This window comes from Larimichthys crocea, chromosome XIV (assembly GCF_000972845.2).
Source record: "Larimichthys crocea isolate SSNF chromosome XIV, L_crocea_2.0, whole genome shotgun sequence".
In the NCBI taxonomy this organism is placed as follows: Eukaryota; Metazoa; Chordata; class Actinopteri; family Sciaenidae; genus Larimichthys; species Larimichthys crocea.
In genome coordinates this window covers 13,956,645-13,984,457 of record NC_040024.1, presented here as the reverse complement: position 1 = coordinate 13,984,457, position 27,813 = coordinate 13,956,645, and the positions used below count along the sequence as shown (strand labels likewise).

At 45.1% G+C, this 27,813-nt stretch overlaps 2 protein-coding genes across 3 annotated transcripts; both read right to left on the bottom strand.

The window, feature by feature from the left end:
• Positions 1–4,923: 4,923 nt before the first annotated feature.
• LOC109137014 (uncharacterized) lies at positions 4,924–19,798 on the bottom strand. Of its 2 annotated transcripts, none has more exons than XM_027287759.1 (8): positions 19,705–19,798; positions 17,484–17,523; positions 17,313–17,364; positions 16,187–16,295; positions 12,911–12,994; positions 12,607–12,724; positions 9,287–9,377; positions 4,924–7,867 (listed from the first exon to the last, which is right to left on the bottom strand). In XM_027287759.1, the coding sequence occupies exons 1-8, from the start codon at positions 19,706–19,708 to the stop codon at positions 7,793–7,795; spliced, it is 573 nt and encodes a 190-aa protein (XP_027143560.1). In that variant the 5' UTR covers positions 19,709–19,798; the 3' UTR covers positions 4,924–7,792. The 2 variants fall into 2 exon arrangements, with proteins under 2 accessions (XP_027143560.1, XP_027143559.1); XM_027287758.1 differs by lacking the exon at positions 4,924–7,867 and adding an exon at positions 8,927–9,067.
• A 112-nt stretch (positions 19,799–19,910) lies between these two features.
• Positions 19,911–27,603, bottom strand: LOC109137013 (uncharacterized). Its single transcript, XM_027287757.1, has 13 exons — positions 27,548–27,603; positions 27,178–27,428; positions 25,775–25,875; positions 25,604–25,673; positions 25,372–25,502; positions 24,762–24,847; positions 24,583–24,682; positions 23,239–23,282; positions 23,085–23,162; positions 22,399–22,595; positions 20,924–20,988; positions 20,747–20,853; positions 19,911–20,656 (listed from the first exon to the last, which is right to left on the bottom strand). The coding sequence occupies exons 3-13, from the start codon at positions 25,808–25,810 to the stop codon at positions 20,470–20,472; spliced, it is 1,101 nt and encodes a 366-aa protein (XP_027143558.1). The 5' UTR covers positions 25,811–25,875; positions 27,178–27,428; positions 27,548–27,603; the 3' UTR covers positions 19,911–20,469.
• Positions 27,604–27,813: the final 210 nt, after the last annotated feature.

Here is a 27,813-nt window from a genome sequence, read left to right as displayed (position 1 = left end):
CCCACAGACTGTCTAAAAACTGGACGTAGTCTCTGTACTCCCACCAATAGTACGTGTCAAAACCTGGACGTAGTCTTTCGACGTCCCCAAGACTGTCTAAAACCTGGACGTTAGTCTCCGTGCGTCCCAGCAGACTGTTCTAAACCATGCGTAGTCTCGCTGAGACGTCCCCGCAGACTGTTCTAAAAACTGCGACTAGTCTCCGATGCATCCCCGCCTGTCTAAAAACCTGGAGTAGTCTCTGTGACGTCCCCGCAGACTGTCTAAACCTGGACTAGTCTCTGTGGATGTCCCCGAGGACTGTCTAAAACCTGACGTAGTCTTGGACGTCCCCGCAGACTGTCTAAACCTGGACGTAGTCTCCTGACTCCCCGCCGGACTGTCTTAACCTGGACTCGTAGTCTCCGTGACGTCCCCGCAGACTGACAAAACCTGGACGTAGTCTTTGACGTCCCCACAGACTGTCTACAACAACCTGGACGTAGGTCTCACTGCGTCCCCAAGGGGCGACTGTCTAATCAAAACCTGGACGTAGTTCTCTGTGACGTTCCCCACGACTATCTGAATAACACCTGGACGTTATGTCTCGTGAGACGTCCCGCAGACTGTTCTAAAAACCTGGACGTAGTCTCTGTGACGTCCCCGCCGGACTGTCTTAAAATTCTGGACGTAGTCTCGGTGACGTCCCCGCAGACTGTTCTTAAAACCTGGGACTTAGTCTCTGTGAGTCCCGCAGATGTCTTAATAAAACCTGGACGTAGTCTCTGTGACGTCCCCGCAGACTGTCTTTAAAACCTGACCCCCTGGCCGTAGTCTTTCCTGACGTCCGCAGACTGTCTCTTTAAACCCCTGGACGTAGTTCTCCTGACGTCCCCCCCAGACTGACGGAAAAACCTTGACGTAGGTCTTTGAAGTCACCACAGACTGCTTTAAAACCTGGACGTAGTCCTCCGTGACGTCCCCACAGGGACTTGACGGGGTGACGGTGACGAAAACCTTTTTTGGGAACGTAGTCTTGACGTCCCAACAGTACTGTCTTTAATTTATTTTTTTAAAACCTGGACGTAGCTACTGACGTCCCCACAGACTGTTCTTCTACTTCTAAAAAACCTGGACGTTAGTCTCATGTGACGTCCCCACGACCTTCGGGAACACCTGGACGTAGTCTTTGACGTCCCCCACAGGACTGTCTTAAAACCGGACGTAGTCTCCGTGACGTCCCCGCAGACTGTCTAAAACCTGGACGTAGTCTCTGTGACGTCCCCGCAGACTGTCTAAAACCTGGACGTAGTCTCTGTGACGTCCCCGCAGACTGTCTAAAACCTGGACGTAGTCTCCGTGACGTCCCCGCAGACTGTCTAAAACCTGGACGTAGTCTCTGTGACGTCCCCGCAGACTGTCTAAAACCTGGACGTAGTCTCTCAGACGTCCCCACAGACTGTCTAAAACCTGGACGTAGTCTCTGAGACGTCCCCACAGACTGTCTAAAACCTGGACGTAGTCTCTGAGACGTCCCCACAAACCTGGTAAAGTCTGAGACTTTTCCCAGGACTCTAACTGAAGCTCTGTCCGTTGTTCCTCCGTCTTTACGTCTTTAAACTCGTCCAAAAGTTTCTGAATGCTGCTGGAGGGACGCCACTCCCCGAGCATGATGGGTAAATTCACTGGTTTGTTTCAGTGAAGCTGCTTCTCATTTGTGTCACTCACTCATTCACCCTGCTTTCCTTTAAAAGGAGAAGAAGAGGATTATGGGGGATTAAGGGTAGATTATGGACACACACACACACACACACACACCTCCCCCCTGCTGTTGAATGACTGTAGAAAGATGAGCTTTGGCTGCTGAATGTGTGTTGATGTGACCCCGACTGAGCGGCAGTAAAAAGGTGAATGAAGCTGAGTGACGAGTGTGTGTGTGTGTGTGTGTGTGTGTGTGTGTGTGTGTGTTAATGCTCTCCAGCAGGTTTGTGGGAGGAGATCTGGGACTTAAAACCTGCAGTTTATTACAAACAAAAACTAAATTAGCATCCATCCGTCAGCTGATAAATGCAGCTCTTTGTCTCCACGTTAAGTCCTCAGTCTGTCCTTCGTTTGTCCTTTTTCAGAGCGTCGGCGTCTGCTGGAAACATCAGACCTCCGTGCAGGACCAACATTCAGTCACTGAGCTGAACGAAAAGGGAAACAATCATGGCACAGTGACAGCTGTAGAGGACAGATGTGTCATGTCCAGCTGTAGAGGACAGATGTGTCATGTCCAGCTGTAGAGGACAGATGTGTCATGTCCAGCTGTAGAGGACAGATGTGTCATGTCCAGCTATTGGTAGTGTTGTAGAGGAGGTCCTCTCTGCAGAGCTGGAGGTCTTCAGGAGGTCTGTGAAGGTAGAGAGGGACGCCCCTGATCTGTAGGAACTGGTAGGACGTTCCACCAACGGGGACAACAGACAGAAAAGTTTGGACTGTCCTGAGAGGACAGGTGGCCAGGAGGAGGTAACATCTGTCTGTGTGAGGACGCTCAGGAACCAGAGACTGCTTTGTCGTCAGTGTTAGAGATCAGCTGGAGGTGATGTTCCTTCATCCATGTGGAGATATCTGAGAGACATTCAGAGACCAGGGTCCTCAGGAGGACATGACAGATACAGCTGAGTGTCATCTGCATAGCGGTGATGGGAAAAGACATGGTGGTGTAGATCCAGTCGTGTTGGATAGGAAGGGAAGAAGTTCTCAAGGCTACCCGTAACCCAACTGTTCCTTTCGTACATCTATTGACGATCTACAAACCTCAGAACTTGTCCCCTCCTACAGAACCATCAGAACCTTTAGATGGTCCCACCGTGCTGTGTTGGTGGTACCACATTCAAAGCAAACAAAAGGCCAGAGACAGACGAATCCTGGATCCTGGATCCTGTTTCAGTCCAATAAAAGTTTCAACACTTTTACTCCAAATCATGTTAATGTCAATGATTTCAAATGCAGAAGTTCTGAAGACGATTAGGGCTCCCTGTGCGTGTTACTCGGTGTGATATTAGTACCATTACTTCAATAGAACACAAATCTCTGCAAACACTGAACGATGAAGCGATAATTCATTACAGTCGCGTTGGCGCGGGCCGGCTCCAGCTTCCGTACAGTCTTTGTGCGTTTGTCTGCGGCACAAAGAGGAAAGAATAATGACGGACGACGTGTCATTTATCTCCCTTTATCTTCGGCGACAGACAGCGAGACGGGCTGTGAATGTGTCGCCGTCCATCGGTCTGAGCAACACAAAGGCGACGGCGTCATGACGGACGGTTCAACGGACGACATGCAGCGCTCATACTGATTAATGAACACACACACACACACACACACTTGTTCCCATGCTGTCCACATGTGATGAATGTTAATCATCTTCAGTTTGTCCTGAGTGACGCTGAAGCTGTTTGTGAGTTCATCTCTCCATGCACACACTTCTATTTTATTTTATTATCGTTGTTTTTTTTTATTTTGATGCTTTATTAGTTCAGATTTTGAGATTTTTTTTTTTTTAAGACCACCCAAATAACAACAGAGACAACTTGAAGTCTCCTTTCAAAAAAAAATTAAAAGCTCTGGAAAGAAAATAAATGGACTTTTAATCGAGATTACATTTTTTTAAAAGAGTTAAACGTCTGTTTAAAAAATGTTTAATTGTAATTTACATTATAAGTATTTTTCAAACGGCTCTGATCTTGTTTATATTTAAATTTTGGATATATATATAATTTTTTTGTGATATTTATGGATCACAACCTTTTGCTTCGATCTCTCTCGGAACAGATAAAGTTCTTTCGAGATCTTAAACTAAAAGTGCACGTCTGATTTACATTACGGGGACTCACGGTGGAGTCCCCTTAATGTAAGAAACACGAGTACGTTTGCACACACAGGCTGTGGTTTCTGTCTCGTTGCCGTCGACGCCTTCTGCTGCCGTGCGGCTTCCTGTTCAGACCAAATCAGGTGTTGTGGGGAATTCCTGCCGAGCTGTGCTGCAGCGCGTTCGCAACGTAACCTACGAATTCATTGTTTCTGTCACTCAACCACTGCTCGCTCTGTCTCTCTCTGACGCATCAGCTGGTATTAGAAATACAGTCGTCCCTCGCTATATCGCGGTTCATTTTTCGCGGACTCGCTGTTTCGCGGATTTTTATCAGTGTAATTTTGCACTGCTTTTTTTACAGCGTACTGTACAGTATGAACGCGCATTGTGTTCTGCGTCCTGTTTAAGGGAGTACTGTACAAAATGTGTGTAAAAAGGTGTATAAAAGTGTGTGGTTAGGGGTTTTACGGCCTTAAAACATGTAGAATAATTGTAAAACTTACTTCGCGGATTTTGTTTATTGCGGACTATTTTTAAAACGTATCCCCCGCGATAAACGAGGGTTCACTGTACAAGAAACGACGACATGCGTGTTAGTGTGTAGACGCGTAAATCTGACCTCACTGGTTTGTCAGAAAAATAGTTGAATATGAAATTAAAACTGAGGTTGGTTCACTGGACTGAACTATGATAGTCCAACTCGCACTCTGCACTGCAAATCTCAACCCCAACGTTGCCCCACAAAGTTGCGTTGATTTACCACCGCAACCAAAACGCAGCATCCTGTTCAGAGGAACGAAACAACCTGCGCGTTAAACTGCGGTGGTTTGGTTGGAATCAGGTGTCACACGAGTCATTTCCTTCCTCTGAACTCTGTAGTGTACTGATCTATGTTAAGGGGCCTACAATCGACAGTCATTTAACACACACACACACACACTCACACACACTCACACTCAGTGGTTTCTGTGTTCTTGCTATCGACACCTTCTTCTGCTCGACTTCCTGTGAGACATTTTAGTGGTTAACAAAGCTGGCACACACACACACACACACACACACACACACACACACAATAAGACCGAAGCTTTGCCCACAAAAATATTTTTAATCTCTTTTCGGTTTAGTATCTACAAAGTCAAACAGAAATCAACTCACTGTTTAAATGCATTTAGTGATTTTTTGTTTTTCCATGTGTAGAAAACAAAAGAATCAAACTGTGATATGAATTTTAAAAAAGTACACAAGAAGGCAGAAGTGAGCGTCGAATGTTAACGCGTTGCATTTCGAGGCATCTTTGATTTTTAAAAAAGAGACAAAAGAGTGTCAAAAATAAAACCGACACAGCGATCTAACAGCAAGTTCGTCACGTCCTGAAAACATGATCGAGACGAGGAACCGTGCTGGTTGGTTGAGGCATTATTGTAATAATTACATTACAGTATCAGCATATTTCATCTGTTGACGGATGTTTGGCACAGATTTGTTGTCTCAAAATAATAAAACTAAACCAACAGATGAAATTTGATTGGTTGTTTTGTTTGTGGCGTTCCACAAGGCTCACTGCTCGGACCTTTAGTTGTTTTGGCAAACACAGTGAAATATCAATGAGTACTGGATGGATTGCCATGAGATCTGGGAGTACATCAACAAAACCTCTTCCATGGATTGAGTTAAGTTTATATTACATCAATTTCTTCTGATTTTTATATTATCGAAGCTAATTTACATTTCTCATTTTGATCTACGTTTATTTGTTATATACTTCTTTGCACATTAAAGTTAAACGTATCTCGTCTAGAGGGCCCTGGACGAAAAGTCATAACTGACAATATTTTGAACAAAAGAATATTATAAATCTAATAACATGGACTTAGCAAGTCTACTGGACAACATGTCAAATCACCCATCGTAATTTCGAGCATAAGGAGGATGTCACGGATGTCAAGGGGTTGGACGGACATTAAACGCCTGAATTTATGTCAAAATATTCGTTGAGGAAAGCAAGACAAAAGAGAGCATCTAAAATTACTAAAACATGCTCAACTTAATGACCAAGCATCGTTTAGAAATCCTGTTTTCGACACACTCAAGGCTACATGAAGTCCTTTGGGTAAACATCAAACAATGTGTTATTCTGGGGGGTTGACTGAAGAAAGAGTTGGACAAAGTTCCTCAGAATAATTAACGCGCAGCGTTGCCAATATTTCACAGGGTCGGTGTTTCGGGAAGCGGCAATATGCTGGACAGATGTGAACCCTTCCCAGTTGTTTCTTCATCGATAAGATGGGAGTGTTTTTTTTCCCACATTTCCATGTTAAATTGTGACACCGAGGTTTTAATCTGGGGTTTTGGGAATTTACAGCTTTGATTTTAACACTTCACTCGAGTCGAGAATCTGACCACTTCAGCGTCATCCCGAAGAAAAGCTGAGTTTTATTTTTCCCGTGTGAGTCCCCCTTTTTATTGGTCTGATTTATAATCATGCAACTCTGCTTTCAATTCATGTCTGGAGGGATTTGTATGCTGTCATTTATTATGTTGTTATTGTGTGTAAAACTCTTTGTACGTCTGTTTAGAAGACCATTGTTTAGTTTTTGTTTGGGGCAGACTGTCTAATGTGGTTCTTTTCTGTGTTTGGGGCTCACAGAAAATAAGATTAAACACCAACATCACCAGATTCCCAAAGAGGTCAGAGTCAAGGGTCGGAACAACGGTGGCTGAACATTTTTCCTCCTTGCAAAGAGAAGGAGAAGCGCCAGGAAAGAGTTGAAGAGGTATTTTTTCTTCTCCAACTGCAGCAGCGTGAGGAGGGGGCGATATGATTCAGAGGAGGTGGGTGAGATGAGTTTTCAGCCACGACGGAAGCTGTGGAGTGACTCCGACTGCGGCTTTCGGTCTGTTTGCAATTATGGATAAACAGACTGAAAGCCAGAGAGTCAGTTTGGTGGAAGGAGGCACGCATTCCTGCGGGGCGGCGAACATCGGAGCCGGGTCGCGTCGAGGTGAACGAGCTAAAAAACAGGCGCAGCGCCCGTTCGACCTGAGGCCTCGAGGATGCCTCTACCACGTCCGCCATGGTGGATGCTCTGTTTACCCTCCGAGGGAAACCCAAACCACCACCACTGCTTCTCTGGAGGTCAGGGGCGCCTGAAGCTGGTGTGGTGCTCAAGTCCGGGATTGTGATGACAACATGCACATTTACCCCCCAAAAATGTTCCCTTGAACCACAACTAGTCTGAGCTTGCAGGACAGAAAACCTCTCTCCGTCTTTGCCTTGAGCTCACAGAAGCTTCATGAACTTCATGTTTGCTGACATCTGAAAACTGAACGTGTGAGATGATAAAGCGTGTGTTCTGCAGGGACATGTCTTACTGACCAAATCCAAGGACACGTTGAGTCATTCGTTTGGCAGAACCTTTGAGTTTCAGGATCACTTCTTTCATGGGTGAATTGATGTTGCCGCTCAAAGCGAAACTGTTGCAATACTGATATCGTTGTTCTGAAATTATATTAAGCGTGGCTGCCTGAACACAAATAACACAAAGAGTGTTAAACGTGCGATTCAAAGTCAAGTCTATTGCCATTATTAACGGCCACTAATGAATTAATCACATCATATATTAGCCCCTTTAATACTAATCACGTCTTTAACAAGGCGACTCACATGCACCGTGAGCTGCAGCGACAGACGTAGATTGAAATGTTGAAATAATTTCACGTGTCGAACCCTGAATTCTACTTAGATTACGGACGTGGTGACTTCAGACGACTGATGTGAACGTTTAAACTTTCTCGTTTTACTCGACAGTTTCCTGAAAGCTCTCCTTGTGTTTGTAGTGTAAAGTAAACTCCTGTGAGTCTCATGGTGGCAGGTTTGAATGAATCTGAATATACATTTAATGCTACTGTAAGCTTGTGGTCTTCGGGTTTCTCACAGCTCTCTCGCGCTTTCTTTTAGTCCACCAGTGATTTGAGGTCGGGTAATCCTCTCAGCTTCAAGTCCAGCAGCATCTGACCGTAAGCTTTACCCTGAGGAACGAGAGGAGAGCGTCAGAACGACAAAACAACTAAAAGTTTCCATCTTAATGTGTGTGAATTTACACATTTTTACAGCTCAAAGCCCAAAGAGTGTGTGTGTGTGTGTGTGTGTGTGTGTGTGTGTGTTCGCACTTTATGAGTGTGTTTCTTTGATGTGGATTCCAGCGAGGCGGTAAAAAACTTTACATGAGCGTCTGAGCAAAGGAAGGAGGGACGAGAAGGAGGAGGACGAGGAGGTTACAGAGAACAAAAAGGAGTGTTGAAGAGGACGACGGGTTTCATACTGTTTAGTCGCTCTTAATATTTTGTGTTTTGTTGGGTTTTAAATGTTTCTATAGGTGTAATATTTATATATAAACACATAATAAGAAATATTGCAAAAGTAATGAACCTGCACATCTGTGACACAGAATCTAAATCAGCTCAGCTTCCTCACGACGTGGACTGGAAACGCAGGTGACGAAAGAGACGTTAGAAAGAGGAAGAAGCTTTCGTCGAGTTAAGAAAGAGTGTGACGGTGTGTGAGGCACGAGGTAACAACGGAGGGGAGGGAAGCTAAACTTCAGCATGCATGAAACCCAAGTAAACATTGGTCTTTAATCTGTGTGCTGTCTGTTTAACCGAAGCAACATGAAGCCAACATGTTGCTGCAATAAACAGGTCGAGAAGTCGGACTGTCACGCCTGTCTGCAAAAATGTTTTCTGACAGTTTGGACTGATCAGAGACAACAAACTCTCATAACGCCACGTTTGCACGTGTGTTCTGCAGGGTTTCACTGTTTTTCCGGGACATGTCTTGCTGACCAAATCCAAGGACACGTTGAGTCATTCATTTGGCAGAACCTTTGAGTTTCAGGGTCACTGCTTTCACCGATGTTGCCGCTCAAAGCGAAACTAACTGCTACAATACTGATATCTCTGTTCTTAAATTATATTAAGCTGTTTGGACTGATCAGAGACAGCAAACTCTCATAACGTCACATTTGTACGACTGGATGCACATTTTCATCTGTTGTTTGCAGGGACACTGAATCTGATGTCGGAGAAGACATGACTTGCACAAGTTCAGAGTTTATCTATATTTCTAAATATTTTCTTACATGGACTGTTGTGTTTTGTTCCTGCTGTGTGATGTTTGTAACTGCGGCTGCAACACGAGACTTTCCCTGCATCTATCTGAGTCTTTGCAATCTACTCACACACAAAAAAAACGTTACTTACTTCCTGTCATGGCAGGAAGGAAACAGAAGAATCTGTCCGTCTGCGTGAACACACTTTGAGATCAGGGTCCCCAAAAGCTCTCTAAATAAACACACTTTGAGATCAGGGTCCCCAAAAGCTCTCTAAATAAATAAGAGTGTGTGTGTGTGTGTGTGTGTGTGTGTGTGTGTGTGTGTGTGTGTGTGTTACCTGGGGGTCGCTGCGTAGAGACGCCACCCCTCCCCCTCCGAGTGAACTCTGCAGGACAAAGTTGAGGCCGTGGATCCCCGGCAGAGTGTATCTATAAACCACACACACACATTAAAAAAAACAAAAAACTAAAAAAAACACACACACACACTAACCATGGCAATGCACACACACACACACACACACACACACACACACACACACAGGAGGAGGCCTGCCAGCACAGCCTGGCACCATGTGTGAGTTTGGTGGTTTACTGCACACAATCACCCATTAACATGTCTGTGTGTGTCTGTGTGTGTGTGTGTGTTACGGTTAACCATGTTTGGTCAGCATGCATATGTGTGTGGGCGTGTTTAATGACGTTGTGGGGACATAAAGATGTTTACATAGTTGCGGGGACTCGTCGTCCTTCTGGGGACGCGTCCCCAAAAGGTCTAACGATTCAATTTAATCTGGTTTAATGTTAAAGCGGTTTCTAGTTATGTAACGTTCATGATGGAAACACGCTGTGTTGAGTGAAAGTGTGTATTTGGGGGTTCATATGCTAAACCAGTAAGTGTGTGTGTCTGTAAGTTGTTAAATGTCTGTGCGTGTGTGTGTCTGTAAGCAGTTAAATGTGTGTGTGTGTGTGAGTGTCTGGGCCTCCTGCAGGTTTAACGAGCGTTGGAGGTGCACTAATGAAGCGTCTGTGGCGGCAGGGAGGCGTTTCGGGGTGTGAGAGGAGACGCAGGTCAGCGAGCTTTACGGCCGCCAACTCTTCATTACGCTAATCGCTAACAGCGCCGCGTGCTTAGTCATCGCTCAAACATGTCTGCCGTCTTTGCACGCGTTCGTTCCCACAAACATCCTCCGTCGTACCTGCACGTTAAACACCTGCAGCTCCTCTGCTGGTTCACCGAGGAGCTTACAGTCTAACTTCAGCTCAACAACACGTAACGCTGTGTTTACTTTTGTGATGAAACACACAACGGCAACTTTCAAACTGAAATATCTCGATTGCAATTCGATAGATTGCCTTGAGATTTTGTGCAGACATTGGTGTTGCCAGGACGATGAATCCTGATGACTTTGGTGGTCCTATGTTTTTTTTCCCTATAGCGCCACCATGAGGTTGACATTTTTAGCCTGAAGCCAAGTCGTAAAAACGTCTTAATGCAGGAGTGATGTAGAATAATTTTGAATACAAAAAAATGTGATTATTTTACTTTAATTGCAAAACAGGTTTAAATAATTTTTTTTAGCGCGAGCGACAGTTAACGAATCTTTAGTTTACGACAAATAAAATGCCGCCTCACTTCACAGGAATTCACATTTCGGGAAATAAAACATATATATATTTATATTACTTATACTTTTAATACTTGATTTTCTTTCTTATATCTTTAGAGAATGTTCGTCATGCACAGATGACACCAAAACAAATTCCCTGTATGTGAAAAATCGTTTCTGAAATAAAGCTCATTGGCTTTCTTCCCAAGAGTTAGCTTAGCTTAGCACAATGACTGGAAACAGGTGGAAAGAGCTAGCCTGGATCTGTCGGAAGGTAACAACCTACGAGGAAGTCCAAAATTTAAACATGTTTGTTACATTTGCAACAAAAATTTAAAATGTTGTTAATTTGCTGTTTTACAAATGAATCCGTTCAAGTCTTAGGTATATAAATTTTAAAGACATGAACCGATGGAAACTACTCTACTTCTGTACTTGAGGAGAATTCCATGAACAACTCCAGCTTTGTACAGCTCCCAACGAGGCTTTTTATCATGTAGCTCATCGGTGGTTTACCTTCCACCAGCTGCCTCGTGTGATCCTGCAGAAAAGCTCGTCTTTGTCTGACGGCACTTAAAAGAATCAATACTTTTGTTTGCAGACAAACTGAAGCTTCCAGAGCCTCCGGATGTTACAACTCCAAACCTTTAAGCTTCTATTGTGTCTACTCTGCTGCGCCATAGCGGGGCGATTACCTCGGAGGCGGGTTATGACAGTCAGTAATGTTTATGGTGTTTTCAGTGGAAGTCGTGTTCCTGGTTTCTCTTGTGGGTTTTCTCCTGACTTCAGTGTAATGGTTTAAACCACAGCCGTCCTTCAGCGTCTTCAGCACTCTGTTAAATCTTTGTCAGTGTGGCATTTGTGGGGATGAAAACAGAGTCAGTAACACGGTTAAGATGTTGCGAGATTCCCTCTAGTTATGCTCGTGGACACGACACAGCAAACAGCTGTTAGACATCATGTCATTAAACGGGCAAAAAGCTCTGCAATGCAACTCTGTGACGCATAACAAACAACTGATTAATGTTTTTCAATTAAATGTTTAATCAGAAGATAATGACAACGATCCATCAGAGTTTTCTTAAACTGCTTTTGTTTCTTTAGATCAACAAGTCTTCAGTGCAACATAGCACAAACAAGACTCTGGGAAGTTGCTGCAACAGGTTGCCGATTACGTCCATTACATCCATTATCAATGGAGTGATGTTAAACACAGCAGCTGTGAGTTTTTAATGAATGAAAAGGTATAGAACGGTGCATCTCGAAGAGATAAAAGTTCGGTCTATCAGGAATGAGTTTAAAATATGTCAGCGATGAAAAACACGGGGGAATTTAAGTTGTTGTGACCTCGGAATTTAAAGAGTTTCAGACGAGGAGTCGTAACTGTCGTGCTCAACAGACAAATGAAGAAAACAGATATGGAAGAGGTTTGAATGTCGTGCTAACCTTCAGTCGTGACTAATTTCTGATTGCGCGTCTTGTTTTTGCTCTGTTGTGTCTCGTTGCTGAAGGCTGCCGTCTGACAGCGATTACACCGACCACAGCCGCTAATCGCTGCTGCTGCTCGCTCGCTGTTTGTGTGTTTGCGTGTGTGCGTTCTGTTGAAATCGCTGAACGCAGGGTGGAGGAGTTGAAGTGCTTCAAGTGCGATGTGCACATACGAGAACAACCACTTCCTTTTTAATAGTTTCGATGCATTCAATCCTGACTAAAGCTGATTTCACAAGTCGGGAAAAAACCCAGATAACGTCAATAAAGGATTACATATTCATCGAGATCTGCTGAGGTTTCATATTTGTCACTGAAGATACTAAAGCATCATCACACAGAAATTAGTATTTTAGCAACTTGTCACCCCCAGTGTCAAGTTGACAACTTTGCTACCAGCCAAACAAGACACAACAAGTGCAACGACATGAACGTACACTTAAAAACTTGAAGACACAAAGTGCTGGAGCCGAGGTGGCTGCAGCAGCAACAGCTGACTGACAACAGATCAGACCTACTCTAAGATCTGTCCACGTGGTGTAGCTCACAACAACTCTCACCGTTTCACCGCGTTGTTCACCCCCGGCTGGATGAGGTGGGAGAAGTATTCCTCCACCACAGAAGAAGTCAGGTGTTTCTTCAGGTAGGGGAAGAAGAGGGGATGACGAGCTATGACTCCTAAAGAAAGAAAGAAGACGAGACGACTTTAATTCATGACAAATAAAATGCTGCTTCACTTCCTGTGTTAGGTGTGTGTAGGGACACTTTAACAGGAAGACGTGTGCGTTTAAGACACTTTGAGCTCCTTAGCAAGTTATCGTGACTTCCTGATGAACCTCTGAGTGTTTTGCAGTGCTTCCTCACCGATGTTGGCCGTGTCTCCTTTGTCTCCACTCCTCGTGTAGGCCAGCTCCTCCAGTCTGTAGCTGTGGCGTCCGCTGGGCAGCTCTGGACAAACACCAGAAGACCAGAAAAACCAAAAAACGGCCTTCAAACGAGTTTGTTTGGCTCAGCTAACGGCGATGAAACACAGAAGCAAACACAGATTCAGGTTTCTCTTAATGTTGTTTGATTTTGACTGCGGGTGGTTTTGTTCTCATGCAAAGCTCGCTCTCAGTTCAGGTCTGGAAGCATTTTTATTTCTCCTCTGTCTGTGCTCATGTTCAGGTCTCACCACAAACTCCAACAGTTTCTCTCGATGCCGGCTTGATGTTGAAACTTACAAACTCGTGAGAAGGCTACCTGTACTGTACGGCAGGTGCAGGAACCGTAGACCCGCCTGAGGATGACCCGGCTACCGAAAATGAATTCATGTTTTGTTTGTTGATTCACTGGTTTCTTGACTCGCACTGACTGCATTCTAAGTTAATCTATGAAGGAAATATTTCTACTGCAGATTAACAAAACATGCACATTAAAAATGTAAATATTCAGTTGATGTGTTTACATTAAGGTTGTTTGTGTTTGTTTGTTAAAATGTGTATTTTTGTGTGTTTTCTTCATGTATTATTCTTCTAAAATGATGTTTTATCTCATGTATGAAGGGAATGAAGTGAATTAAATACGCTTAAAAAGTTGTACCTGCGTTACCGCTGTGTTTTTTATGTACTTGAATAAAAAGTAGGTCAAAGTTTATGAGGATTCTTGAAAGTTTCTTTAGTTATTTTATCACTGTTTGTATGTAAATATTGTAAATATTACATACATAAATATACATAAATATATACATAAATATACATACATAAATAAATATGTAAATATTCAGTTGATGTGTTTACATTAAGGTTGGTTTGTGTTTGTTTATTAAAATGTGTATTTTTGTGTGTTTTCTTCATGTATTATTCTTCTAAAATGACGTGAAGTGAATTAAACCCTTTGCTTAAAAAGTTGTACCTGCGTTACCGCTGTGTTTTTTATGTACTTGAATAAAAAGTAGGTCAAAGTTTTATGAGGATTCTTGAAGGTTTCTTTAGTTACTTTATCTGTTTGTTGATAAAATGTGTATTTATGTATATAAAGTTTCCATGTTGTCTCTTTATTTAAACTCTGGGCTGCATGTTTCCATGAAAGTTACTATACAAACAAACAAAGTTCCTCTTTCTTTCATGTCAGTGTGTCACCAGTTCATTTCAGATATCTCTGTCTCTGCATTCCTGTGTGAGCAGGGATGAATTACAGTGATGTGTACGTCCATTATCGCCATTCGTTATGTCTCGACAAACCGACACGCAACACTGGACTTCATCCTTTCTCCGTTCATTTTCAAACTGTCTCATTCAAAGTGTTTTCCTGACAATTAGAACAGAAATCGATGGACGAACAGTTAAAGTCGCTCAGAGACCTTTTTAAGTGAAACCAGGTGAATAAATATTAAAAGCAGCAGCTCCGTGTTTTTTTGTTCCTTCCTTCATTTGAAGGTTTGGTTTTTCTGATTGGAGAGGCTTTCCTGTTTTCAGCCTGGAATGTCAGTGTGTGTGTGTGTGTGTGTGTGTGTGTGTGTGTGAGGCAGCTAAAAGAGTGTGTGTTTTGTGTGCATTCAGTGTTTTGTATGTGGGGGTTGTGCAGTAGCGTGTGAATGTGGCGTTAGTGAAAGGATAAAATGAGGCACAGCTTGTTCTTCTCAGGAGAAACACACACACACACACACACACACACACACACACACACACAGTGTTGTCGTGACGATCTGAATTTGAGTTGTACGTCTTTCGTGTGTTAAGCTCTTCATGTTGATTTTCACATCATGTGCTCTGTGCTTTCTCTTTGGACAGGGTGTGAGGTGGATTTCGCTTTCCGAGCGTCGACGTGGAAAGACGTCGCCCTCGACAGGCAGACATCGGTAACTGCACACAACAGACCTGATATAGAAGCATCTGTCATGTGTTAATAATAATTATTAATTAATTAATAAATTATTCTGAACTGAGAGTGGTGAGAAAAGCGACATTTGACCTTCTTATGCTGACCGTACACGTGAAATCACTCACATCTAAAGATGATGAAAGACTGCGGCTCTCACAGTCAATGTTTACAGACTACAAGACCCATCATGCACCTGGTGGAAATTTACAAAAACAAACTGGTTGGCTGCAGCGATTTCTGTCCACTTTTGTTCCACCTGTACGGAGGTCAAATGCTGCCGTTCAGAAACAGCAAACCGGTTAGTTGCCATGGCTACATATCGGCGTCGACAACAGGTTCAGACGGATACTTTAGGAACTCCAGAAAACTATTCAAGGACCCCTGAGACTTCCTTAAAAGATCATTCAAGGCCCTTAAAAAAGGCCTTAGAACCCACTCAAGGATCACTGGAAAGGCTTCCGAACCAGTGCAGGTAACTGTAGCTCTATCAGCAGTTAACTGACTGTTGAACTAACCCAAGGCGCATCACAGAGAGTCCCTATTGGTTGTTGGTGCTGTTCACATGATTGCATGCCAAAGCTAAAAAAAAACTCTGATAATATGAAACATTTGAGTTTTACGACCACTGGACCATCAAGACGATGGGAGCACGCTCCAGATTTAGTCCAGGACTGAAGCTGTGCGACCTCTGCCCGCTTTACGGACGTTTGCTGAAGAAGTATTCCAGGATTCAACGATTAGCCAATCAGTGCCGCGGACACAACTAATGCAGTTGCCATGGCAACCACTTGCAACCACCCTTAAAGCACCATTCATGCCTTGTCAGGGACTATTTGTGCGCCCTCAAAGACCCACAGAGCCCCCCCCTAAAGGACCATTCAAGCTCCGCTGAACCTTCCCAAGGACACCTGAAAACCCTTCATGAATTCCCACAGCCTACACAAGGACGACTCGAGTCCCCTTGAACCACTCGAGCCCATACTCCATTATAACCCTGTCAAGGTTCATTTGAGAACATCAAGGACCTCTGGTACCTCCTCCAGAGCTCCAGAAAACTCTTCAAGGACCCCTGGAACCTCGTTAAAAGATCGTTAAAGTTCTGACCAGAACCCTCAATGACCATTTGTGCTTCCCTTATAGACTTCTGTAACCCTTTAAGACAACTTGAGTCCTTAGAGCCCACTCAAGGATCCTTGAAAAGGCTTGCAGGTAACCATAGACTGATGAAACTAATCCAAACGGGTTAAACTGACTCCATCGGGTGTGAAGTTTGGTTACCTCTGTCAGGTACGTCCTCTGTTGAGGCAGGAGGGTCTTCCTGCTCAGGTGTGTCTGCGCCTGACCCCACAAGAGACTCCACCAGGTTTCCAGCGACGTGAACATCCACCTGCAGTGACGTCAACAACGAATGATTGCGGAAGGACAGAAAATCATTGGAAATCCGATCGATGTCATCCAAAACATAAACATGAAAAATGTTCTAGGTACAGTAAGCAATTAGCTTCCGTTAGCACAGTTTGTTGGCTAACGTTAACTCCTGAGATCACACGAGGTCCCGTGTGGGCCTCGAGGTCCCGTGTGGGTCTCGAGGTCCCGTGTGGGTCTCGAGGTCCTCAGCAGTATTAGTTGTTTGGCTTTGGTTGGGAACAGTAGGTGCCAGTCTATCTCAACACTGTGGTGTCCAGGGTCACAGAGACCTGTTGCTGCCTTCATAGACATAATAGATAGCTTGTTGTTGACGGTCCAATCTGCGTAAACAGACATCTGTGTCTCCAGACTAGAACATGCTGACAATAACACCTCCATGGGTAAAGACATTCTCTGTGACTCATTCTGGGCGTGTAGTATTTGTGGTGTTATCTTGGGGTTTAAAGTCGATCCACCAGGATGAGTTGGGCAGAATGTGAGACCGACTCAGGCACTTCTGATGAACTTTGAGAGTGTCTCTAATTCTCCTTGGCCAAGCGTCAATAAATAATACAGCATCAGACATCAGAGGCTCCTGAACACTTTCTGAACTCCTGACTTACTGCTGTTAGTCAATGTTAGCTCAGTTTGTTAGCCCTGGTAAGCTTAGCATAGTCAATAAAATACGGTTGGAAATTGGGTTGCAGAGGACGGCAAAAACATCACATATTTGGACAACTTTGGATGGGAATACTGAAACCATCGTGCTCCACTATGCTGAAGCATATCTGGAGGATCCAGGTAATTTAACACCAAACTTTCTTATCTTCCACGCCTCCATCGCTGTATCCAGCTCTCTCCATACATCCACACTTTGAAGCTAATGAAACCCAGATACAACATTCTTGGTTGGCAGAGTTTTTTGTTTTCTGCAACTCGTCCAAGTTCCATAGGAACTGTTGAGACAGCTTGTTTCTCTTCTCGGAGTCGGACTCACCTTCAGCTCAGACTTGGGCTGTAAGAAGAAAAACGGCTTCAGGACAGGAGATCTGGAAACGACAGTGAGAGAAGGAAGACATGAAAATATGACACGATGATCTGACAGCTGTTCTCCAGATGTTTAGAGGACTGACACCTGCGACACTCGTATTAGTCGAGAATTACTCACACTCTGGGTCGTCCGCCGACGATGCCGGTCAGTCCGGGAGCTGTGTAGAAGAGAGGAGTGAGAAAAGAGGTGAAGCACAGCACAGAAAATCGAAAGTATCTGTGGTCTGAGCAGGTGTAGCAGCTGGTCTGAGTTCAGCTCTCCGACTTTTCAGTTCAACAACACTGACAGCATGAATCAGCAGCCTCCCAGGAGTCACGCAGAGTTCATGCTGAGTGTGTGGTACGGCTGAACTTGTCACCATAAACAAAAATCCAAATCTGGTTCAGGAGGTCACGACCCTCCTTATCTGCAGCAACACACAGCCGGCAGCCGGCCAAAGAATAACTCCCTCTGTACTCTGCGTGATGGGAAGAAGATACCGGAATATTTCTGACCGCAATAAATCAACAGCAACTTTCCTCTGATGAACTGACGTCTGTGACCTCCTGCTGACCCACACTGACCTGTGATCAGGTGACCCACACTGACCTGTGATCAGGTGACCCACTCTGACCTGTGATCAGCTGAACGGTGTCTCTGTCATCCGTACGTCTGTTCTCACTCTATGTAACTTTGGGCTCCGGGTCGGGAGAAGTACGTAACGCTTTACGGCACTAAGTCACACAGCAGCAACTATTTCACTGATTCTGGTGAAACTGGATCATATTTTATGGAGGAAATGTTTTCTGGTTTTCCCTCTGATGTCCTCCGGCTGCTCCGCCTCAACTCTCTGTGATTTACAGAGTTTATGATGGACAGTGAAGTAAACTGCTGACAGCTGTAGCTGCTGTTAGCTCATGTTAGCTCAGTCTGTTAGCTGCTGTTAGCTCATGTTAGCTCAGTCTGTTAGCTGCTGTTAGCTCGTGTTTAGCTCAGTCTGTTAGCTGCTGTTGCTCATTTAGCTCAGGTCGGGTAGCTCAGTCTAGCTGGTTAGCCAGGTTAGCCTCAAGTTGTACTGCTGGTAGCTCACGTTAGCTCAGTCGGTTAGCTGCTGTTAGCTCTGTAGCTAGTTGTTACTTGTTTTCTTTGCTCATGTTGGCTGTCTGTTGCTGCGTTAGCTGCTGTTAGTCATGTTAGCTCAGTCTGTTAGCTGCTGTTAGCTCTGTTAGCTCATGTGTTAGCTGTTAGCTCATGTTAGCTTCAGTCTGTTTAGCTGCTGTTAGCTCATGTTAGCTCCAGTTTGTTAGCTGTTGTTAGTCATGTTAGCTGCGTCTGTTAGCTCTGTTAGCTTTGTTACTCAGTGTTAGTTAGCTGCTGTAGCTCGTTTAGCTCAGTCTGTTAGCTGCTTTTTACTCAGTTTGTTAGCTCAGTTAGTTAGCTGCTGTTGGTAGCTCGTGTTAGCTCAGTCTTGTTCGCTGTTTGAGCTCGTTGTTAGCTCAGTTTTGTGCTTGTTAGCTCATGTTAGCTCAGTCTGTTAGCTGCTGTTAGCTCAGTTAGCTCAGTCCTGTTAGCTGCTTTAGCTCATGTTAGCCAAGTGTGTTACTGCTGTTAGGCTATGTGTAGCTCAGTCTGTTAGCTGCTGTTACTCGTTTGTTACTGCTGTAGTCTGGTTAGCTCATCTGTTACTGCTGTTAGCTCATGTTAACTCAGTCTTTAGCTGCCTGTTAGCTCATGTTTTTAGCTCAGTCTGTTAGCTGCTGTTAGCTCATGTTAGCATCAGTCTGTTAGCTGCTGTTAGCTCATGTGAGCTCAGTTGTTAGCTGCGTTACTCGTTTGTTACTCAGTAGTTCTGCTGTTAGCTCTGTTAGCTATTGTTAGCTGCATGTTGCTCTTAGTTTTTGCTCAGTTGTTAGCTAGTTGTTAGCTGATGTAGCTCAGTTGTAGCTCAGTTTGTTAGCTGCTGTTAGCTCGTTGTTGCTAGCAGGCAGTGTTAGCGTTTATACCCCCCCCATATCATGACCTGATGGCAGAGGAGCAGAGAGTGAAGAGACGTTGATGGAGGAAGCTAAGAAGAGAAAGGAAGAGAGGGAGCGAAGCAGAGCCCTGAAAAGACAGAACTGGCTGTACTGCTGTCGGATATTACTAAATCTGTCAAAACCGTCAGGGGGAGCGTTTCATCCAATTACAATTTACCAATTTACCATTTACGAGCCATTTCCTCGACAGCGTAACGAGCCGTAGTTGATCAGATTTGTTTGGCGTCTGTAGCTGCCCCTCAGCTAGAAGCTCAGAACGTCTGTCCGACTGCTGGTGCTGAGTAGCATGTGGGTATGTAGGCGTAGAGTTGTTGCTGTCGTACCCATGCCGGTTCCTGCAGACGCGATTTCTCTGGAGAAGAATTCAAGAGCTTTCTTCTGTTTGTGTGCACGGCCATCCAGAGGACGGCCTCTCGGAGTCCGAACACACACACAAACCAGACAATAAATTATATACAGAGTACATATATATATATATAATATAATATATATATATATATTAATGTCCATGTGGTGTACGTGTACACTGTTCTTTTTAACTAAGGAGGAGGGAGAGCTGGTGAAGAGACGTGGAGAGAAATGTTAAAACGAAGAGAAACAAAGAGCTGTGTGAGAGGTTCGAGGCGTGAAACAGGATTAACTCCGACCTCGACCCGGTTCTGTTAGGAGACAGAGTTTGTGTCAAACTGGGAGGCGTGACACAAGATTAAGTCTGACCCCGACCCGAGGACGGAGGATTATTGCGGTGAGAACTGTTTTATCAAACTCATCTTTAACTTTTGTTGTTTCGAGTACGTAAACAGAAACGGTACAACGCTGGATCTGTCAGAGCTCAGCGATGTACGGCGTGTTTTGGTGAGACGCTCATCGCTGATTGGCTGAGCCTGTTTGGCGGTTGGTGGATTTATGTCGTTTTTAATTTTGCTAATTTAATCGTTAAACTCAGACAGACTCGCGTTCAGAGACGGTTTTGGTCAGAGCTTTGAGTTAACGAGGTGATGAAGGTGTAGGGTTATACTGAATGTGTGACACGTCGTCTGTCGTAGATGTTGAATGTTACGGGTCAGTACTACGGTTGTGTGTTGGCATTAAAGCGCCTGAAACGTTTCCGTTAGAAGACAGAGGAGAGAGTTGGTGTGTGTGGGGTCGTATTTGTTGAGTTTGCCTGTTACCGTCCTGCGAGCGCCGGCGCCGTACGTGTCCTCGGCTCCGAGGACCTGGATGTTGACAGAGCTGAAGTCGTCCAGCCCTAACTGCTTAAAGATGCGCTTCGACCTGCAAACACGAAGTCAAGAAGAAGAAAGCTCAGAGGACACACCCATCCACACACAGGAAGTCCTTCCTCGTTCACACACACACACACACCGTTTGATGAGGCTGTCGGCGGTCCGTCGAGCCTTGTCCGCCGCTCTCAGACCGCCGACCGGACAAACTGCCGTCGCCCTGAAACCGTCCATGTAGGTGGCACACACCTGGTGAGGAAGAACATATTCAAGAAGCCGATTCGTGCGAGTCCGAACTGAAACGATGACTGTTGTTCACCTTGTAGTCGTGCGACGGAGCGAAGCCTTTGGCCCCCGTCACTCTGACAGCGCCTCCGTCTGCACCTGAAACACACACACAGTTTCTCGACTGACCCAACTATGCAGCCACTAACTCACGACAGAAGAACATAAACCAAAAACATCACATCACAGGGCCACATCCCCAGAAATGTACCAAAAGAATAATTCCACTTGGTGGGAATAAAGAACAAATAAAGAACATAAAGACACAAAATGTTAAATATTAGTTTGAATCTTCAGTTATCGAAGAAGTTTGGTGAACAAAAAAAACATAAAGGAAGTGCATATGACTTCTGTTTTTCTGATTTAAAAGATTTTATTGATACTTAGGACTACAAACACAACTGTGGTTCTACTTTTTAGGCTTTTATCTGCCTGAACACGCTCGCTCTGCGGCCGTACGTCAAGGATCAACCTGGGACAACGAGGAGGAAGTAACCGTGTAACCGCCACATGACCCTGCTATCTTTAAAGATACAAAGAGGAAGTCTCTGACTCTCTGTGTCCTCAAACCATCACGCAATGCTCAGCTCACCCTTGCTTGAACCGGACAACATACCCGCCGTCACCAGTTCATCTTTGGTTCCCGTTCCCGGCGCCATGGTGTTAGAAAATAAACTCCTGCAGGAGGTCACGGAGTGGTCGGGAGAGGCTGAAGAGTTCAACTGAAGCTCAATTAGACTGAAATATTTACATGTTCTACAAAAGCAGCAGCTGAAAGTTCACGTCCCTCCTCTGAAGCGGACTTTCTGCTCCAGTGTTGATCCAGAACTCCCACATTGTGAAACCCAGTCAGATACTCAGCGCTCGTGTGAGGCTGAATTATCTGCGACTCAAAGTCAGCGATTCCAAACCTTCCCCTCCCAACGACGTTAAGTACCTGAAAAGTCTTTATTGGGGAGTTTTAATTGATTTCTTACTGACTTGAGGTGACTGTGCTGACAGAGCTGATGTAGGTCATGATATATTTGTGGAGCGCTGGCCGGGTCGTGCTGCAGTCATGTAAGACTTGGAGGTCGTAAAATATTTGGTTTGTATGTGTACATAACAGCCGCAGAGTGAATAATGAGCGTGAGCAGAGTGCCAAAAGTCTGGCGGTGTCGATGCCTCCCACCACCTCGACCAGCTGAAGCTCCGAACAAACCAAAAACACACTGAATTAATTACCATATGGAGTTTGTTATCAGTGAGGAGGAGTTCAGCGAAGGATCGGGGGAAGTTCATGCGACCGTTAGACGTTTGAGCAGAGCTCTAGACGGGTTCAAACCGGGTTACGGGTTCATGTTTAGTTTTAAAAACTAGAAAAATAAAACAGAAATAGCTGAATAAGAGTTCAGTCAGGGGTCGGCTTTGTTTACGGCTTCCTGAGAAGTGTTTAAAGGTTACAGAAACAGTCAGCAGTTCAGCCGGTGGTCGTGTCCTCAGTGCTGACTCTGGATGTGTGTGCAGTACCTGGCACCTCCTTGATGACCACCTGGCTGAAGTCGCAGATGACGTCGGGCAGCAGGTACCGCCGCGGGTCGCCGATCTCGTACACCAGCTGCTCCGCCGCCGTGCCGAAAGAGACGAGGCCGCCGGTTTTGGGCGGCTTGGAGAGAACGAAGGAGCCGTCGCTGGAACACTCGACCACCGGGAAACCCATGTTGTCCCTGAGAGCCAAACAAAGAAGACGATTGGTCACCTCTGCACTCTTTGGCACTGTGGCTGCTTCCATCCTGGTTTTTCCACACCAGCAACTTGTGTTAAAAAGATTTTTTCTATAACATACTGGCGTCGGATCAGGACTCGGTATCGGCTGAAACCCACAGCACAAGTATCAGGATCGGTATCGATCGATCGAAAAAATGGCATGGCTCAGGTTTGCCATTGTGGCTGCTTCCATCCTGGTTTGTTGGAGTCAGAAGTGACCCTGCTTTATCGTCTGTTCCACTCTAAATGAAACATAATCTACTAAATGAACACCAGGCAGTGTGGAAGAAGACGTGACACTACAGACTGAGACCATGAACTCATGAGGAAACGGTCACTGAGGTCATAAAACTGACTGAAGACTGAATGAAGCTGCCCCCTGCTGGACTGGAAGGTTGCAGCTTTAAACATCAGCGAACGAACCCTTCATGCTCAGTGTTGTGTCTCACCAGTCGGGAACTTTGTGCCAGTCCGTAAAGATTCCACCTGTACTCTGAGCGCCACACTCGATCAGGTGACCTGCAAGACTATAACACACACACACATAAATTACACTTGTGTTTCTTAGCATTTGTTCAAACGCTCTGTGTGTTCATGTGTTACCTCCCAGCTGCCAGCAGGTCGTAGTCGGTCTTCTCCCAGCCGAACTGCAACAACAACAACAAAAATCCCTCATGTTTAGATCGCACACCTTTGTAGGTCACCTTTAGTTCTGGTAATTGGCGGGATTTTTGGGCCAAAGAGGGTGACAGGCTCCGGTATTTTCTGTTGACTTAACTGTGGCGGCAGCTTTTCATTTAAACTGCAGTTTAAATGGAAAGCTGCCGCCACAGGATCAATAAATATAAGCGAGTGTCATCTACATACACTGAATGTTAATAAAGTGATACCTAATAATGTTCCCTAAAGGAAGCGTGTATAAGCTGAACAGAAGTAGAGTTGTTCCGATACCAGTCGATTCAAATTCCAATTCTCAAGACTGAGAATCGATTATCAACATCCGATCCGATCTCGATTCGGGTTAGTGTCATTAAAACCGTTTTTCCGTGAATACGGGCGCGTATCTTTGCAAATGTAACCCGCAATCGCCTCGGTTATTTTAAGCGAACGTACAGAAGTGGCTGGTAGTTGCAGAGTTTTCCTTGAGTGTTCTTTTTTTCCATTTCTCCCCACGTTCATGAACGCATCATAGTCATTCCGACGGCCGCTGAACGCACCTCGCGTGCGTGAGACGCCGTAGCGTCGCTCAATTCAACGACGCGACTAGTGGGGTTCAAAATGTATTAAAATTATAATTTAACTAAATCCATCTTTGGATGTACGAATCGATCTTAAGGAATTAATATGCAAATCGATTCATTTTTTCAACACAGGCCTAGATACCAGTATTGGAAATTGCACCGATACGGACGAGAATTCTGGCATCGGTATCGGCGACTACTGGAGTCCAGGCACCGATCCGATACTGCGTAATTTACTAAACTAGTAATCTATTTACTGGTTAGCTCCGTTAAGCTCTGGCGCAGTTCTTGATGATGATCATATCACAGTCATGCAGGCGTAGTATGATTTTTTTATTTTTTTTAATGACATACTGGTGTCGGATCAGGACTCGGTATCGGGGGAAAAAACGGCCTCGGAGCATTTCTAAACTGAAGCGGTCCGAGCATAGAACCATGTGGGGATCATTCGGTCGATCTGAAAATAAAGACTCTGTTAGGACCCTCACTTTAGAGATGCTGACCACACGTTTTTGTTTCTTGATATTTGATATGTTTTGTATTTCCTATGGAGGGAGGTGTGACGGTTCCCTGGTTAATTATCTCTCATGCGTGCACACACAAGTAAGTAAACAATAAATTAATTCAGACTTTGTCTCAGTTTCACCATCACAGCAGCCAAACTATGGAAATCTGATGGAAATATATATTTCTATATTAAACGTACCGTGTGCATGAGCGGCCCCAGAGCCACGGCGCTGTCCACGCAGCGTCCAGTCACCACGATGTCCGCCCCGAGATCCAGACAGCGCCGGATAGGCTGAGCCCTGATCGACACAGAGAGGTTCGATGTCACGGAGTGACGGGGAAGACTTCCTAAGTTTACCTGTGTGAGCGTGCTCGTACCCGAGGTAAGCGTTCATACTGTGCAGAGCCTGAGGTAACTGCTGTCTGCTGCCGTCCACCGTCCTCACTTCAGACAGACTCTTTCTCTGAGAGGACACAAGGAGAGGACACAAGGAGAGGACACAAGGAGAGGACACGAGGAGAGGACACAAGGAGGGGAGACAAGGAGAGGACACAAAGAGAGGAGACAAGGAGAGGAGACAAGGAGAGGACACAAGGACAGGACACAAGGAGAGGAGACAAGGAGAGGAGACAAGGAGAAGACACAAGGAGAGGACACAAGGAGAAGACACAAGGAGAGGAGACAAGGAGAGGAGACAAGGAGAGGACACAAGGAGAAGACACAAGGAGAGGAGACAAAGAGAGGACACAAGGAGAGAAGACAAGGAGAGGAGACAAGGAGAGGAGACAAGGAGAGGACACAAGGAGAGGACACAAAGAGAGGACACAAGGAGAGGACACAAGGAGAGGAGACAAAGAGAGGACACAAGGAGAGGAGACAAGGAGAGGAGACAAGGAGAGGAGACAAGGAGAGGACACAAGGAGAAGACAGACGTCAGTGTGTCTGCTTGAAGATGATGATGTAACGCTGTTGCTACGGTAACCTTACATGGGGCATGAGGTCATCGCCGGTCACCACGGCGACCTTGAGGTCCAGGCCAGCCTTTTTAATGACTTCCTGTATGGCGTCGGCGCAGGCCAGAGGGTTCACGCCTCCGGCGTTGCTGACCACGCGGATACCTGTGCACGTTCAGCACAGCACAGCTGTCAGTCTGCGGTTACCACGGCAACAACGAGTCAACCAATGGCGTTCATTTCTGTCCCGGCGGTTTGCGACTCACCTTTCCGCTGGATGTCGTTAATGAACGGAGCCAGAGCGACCTGGACGAAGTCCGGAGCGTAACCCAGATTCTACAAGACAACACGTGCTAACGTTAGCCACATGCTAACCAGCTAGCACTCATTTGACCTCTGAGCGCAGCGACACGGAGACGTAACGGCGAGAGACTCACGGGCATCTTGGCTTTGGCGGCGGTGAGCAGAGACATGGTGATCTCACTGAGGTAGTCAAACACCAGGAAGTCCAGCTTCCCACTGTAGATCAGCTGAGGCACTGCACACACACGCACACACACGCACACACACACACACACACACACACGTCTCAATCCTGATACTTTATTTTTTAAAGGTTGGACATTTGGACATGGGGACATATGGAGACTGACTCACTTCTGGAGCCAGCCTCAAGTGGACGTTAGAGGAACTGCAGCTTGTGGTACTTCATTTACCACAGAGGTACTTTTGTTTTTAGCTTGTTGTTAGCTCGTTGTTAGCTCGCTGTTAGCTTGTGTTAGCTTGTTGTTAGCTCGTTGTTAGCTCATTGTTAGCTTGTGTTAGCTTGTTGTTAGCTCATTGTTAGCTCATTGTTAGCTTGTGTTAGCTCGTTGTTAGCTCGTTGTTAGCTCGTTGTTAGCTCGTTTTTTTAAGTTGTTGTTAGCTTGTCTTAGCTTGTTGTTAGCTTGTCTTAGCTTGTTGTTAGCTTGTGTTAGCTCGTTGTTAGCTCATTGTTAGCTCGTTGTTAGCTTGTGTTAGCTCGTTGTTAGCTCGTTTTTTTAAGTTGTTGTTAGCTTGTCTTAGCTTGTTGTTAGCTCGTTGTTAGCTCGTTTTTTTAAGTCGTTGTTAGCTTGTCTTAGCTTGTTGTTAGCTCGTTGTTAGCTCGTTTTTTTAAGTCGTTGTTAGCTTGTCTAAGCTTGTTGTTAGCTCGTTGTTAGCTTGTGTTAGCGTGTTGTTAGCTCGATGTTAACTCATTGTTAGCTGTGTTAGCTCGTTGTTAGCTCGTTGTTAGCTTGTTGTTAGCTCGTTTTAGCTTATGTTAGCTTGTTGTTAGCTCATTTTTAGCTCAATGTTAGCTCGTTGTTAGCTCGTTGTTAGCTTGTGTTAACTCGTTGTTAGCTCGTTGTTAGCTTGTGTTAGCTCGTTGTTAGCTTGTTGTTAGCTTGTTGTTAGCTCGTTTTAGCTTATGTTAGCTTGTGTTAGCTCGTTGTTAGCTCATTTTTTTAAGTCGTTGTTAGCTTGTCTTAGCTCGTTGTTAGCTCGTTGTTAGCTTGTCTTAGCTCGTTGTTAGCTCGTTGTTAGCTTGTTTTAGCTGGCTGGTAAATTAAGCTGCAGTTCCTCTAACGTCCACCTGAGGCTGGCTCCAGAAGTGAGTCAGTCTCCATAAGTCCCCATGTCCAAATGTCCAACTTCACAGCAGAAATAAACATGTTTACAGCCTGGGACAAAAACAGTTTTGGTCTCTGTAGCTACTTTAACAACAGATAAATATTTGTAAATGTTTATGACGCGGTTTGCCTCAGGTGACGTCAGAGGAAAATCAAACTTTGATTAGCATGATGCTAACTGTTAGCTGTACCTGAGCTGGCTGTGTCCCCCCAGAACCCGGAAGCACAGCCGATCCGGACCGGTTCCGTCCTGGCAGAGCTCGTGTAACACCTGGAGCCGGCTCTGGTCCTGGTCCTGGTCCTGGTCCTGGTTCCGGTCCTGGTGTCTTCATGACAGAGGACGTTAGCTTTAGCCGCCGAGCTAACCGGCGCAGCCCTGAAGTTGACGCAGCTCTCTGCGCGCGACAACCGCCTGAAGGCGGGAGGCGCGCGACGCAGGAAGCTATTATAATGAGACATAATTAAAACTTAATGAACCATCGATTATTGATTTAAATAAATAACAACAACAATAACAACAACAACAACAATGACAAGAAGAAGAAGAAGTTCAAGGTACACCGCTCCGTCCACAAAAACAGTCCGACCGGAAACACGTCATGGAACCTTTCCGTCCGACTCTGTCGCGAGCTCAGTGCCAATCAATTAATTATTCAAATCAAACTGTTGTAATTATTCAAATCAGACTGATGTAATTATTCAAATCAAACTGTTGTAATTATTCAAATCAAACTGTTGTAATTATTCAAATCATGCTGATGTCACACTGACTGTGATCAGTCATACATCTGAAAACTGCAGCTCCTCTAACGGCCACTAGAGGCTGG

Coding starts and splice junctions, on each gene's coding strand:
- LOC109137014 (XM_027287758.1), bottom strand. Junction 12,725..12,910: donor AGGAGACACGGCCAACATCG/GTGAGGAAGCAC, acceptor TTCTTTCTTTAG/GAGTCATAGCTCGTCATCCC. Junction 9,068..9,286: donor CTCTACGCAGCGACCCCCAG/GTAACACACACA, acceptor GTGTGTGAGTAG/ATTGCAAAGACTCAGATAGA.
- LOC109137013 (XM_027287757.1), bottom strand. CDS start 25,810: ATGTCTCTGCTCACCGCCGCCAAAGCCAAGATGCCC. Junction 20,854..20,923: donor CTCCGTCGCACGACTACAAG/GTGAACAACAGT, acceptor CTTCCTCACCAG/GTGTGTGCCACCTACATGGA. Junction 20,657..20,746: donor GCCGACAGCCTCATCAAACG/GTGTGTGTGTGT, acceptor TCGTGTTTGCAG/GTCGAAGCGCATCTTTAAGC.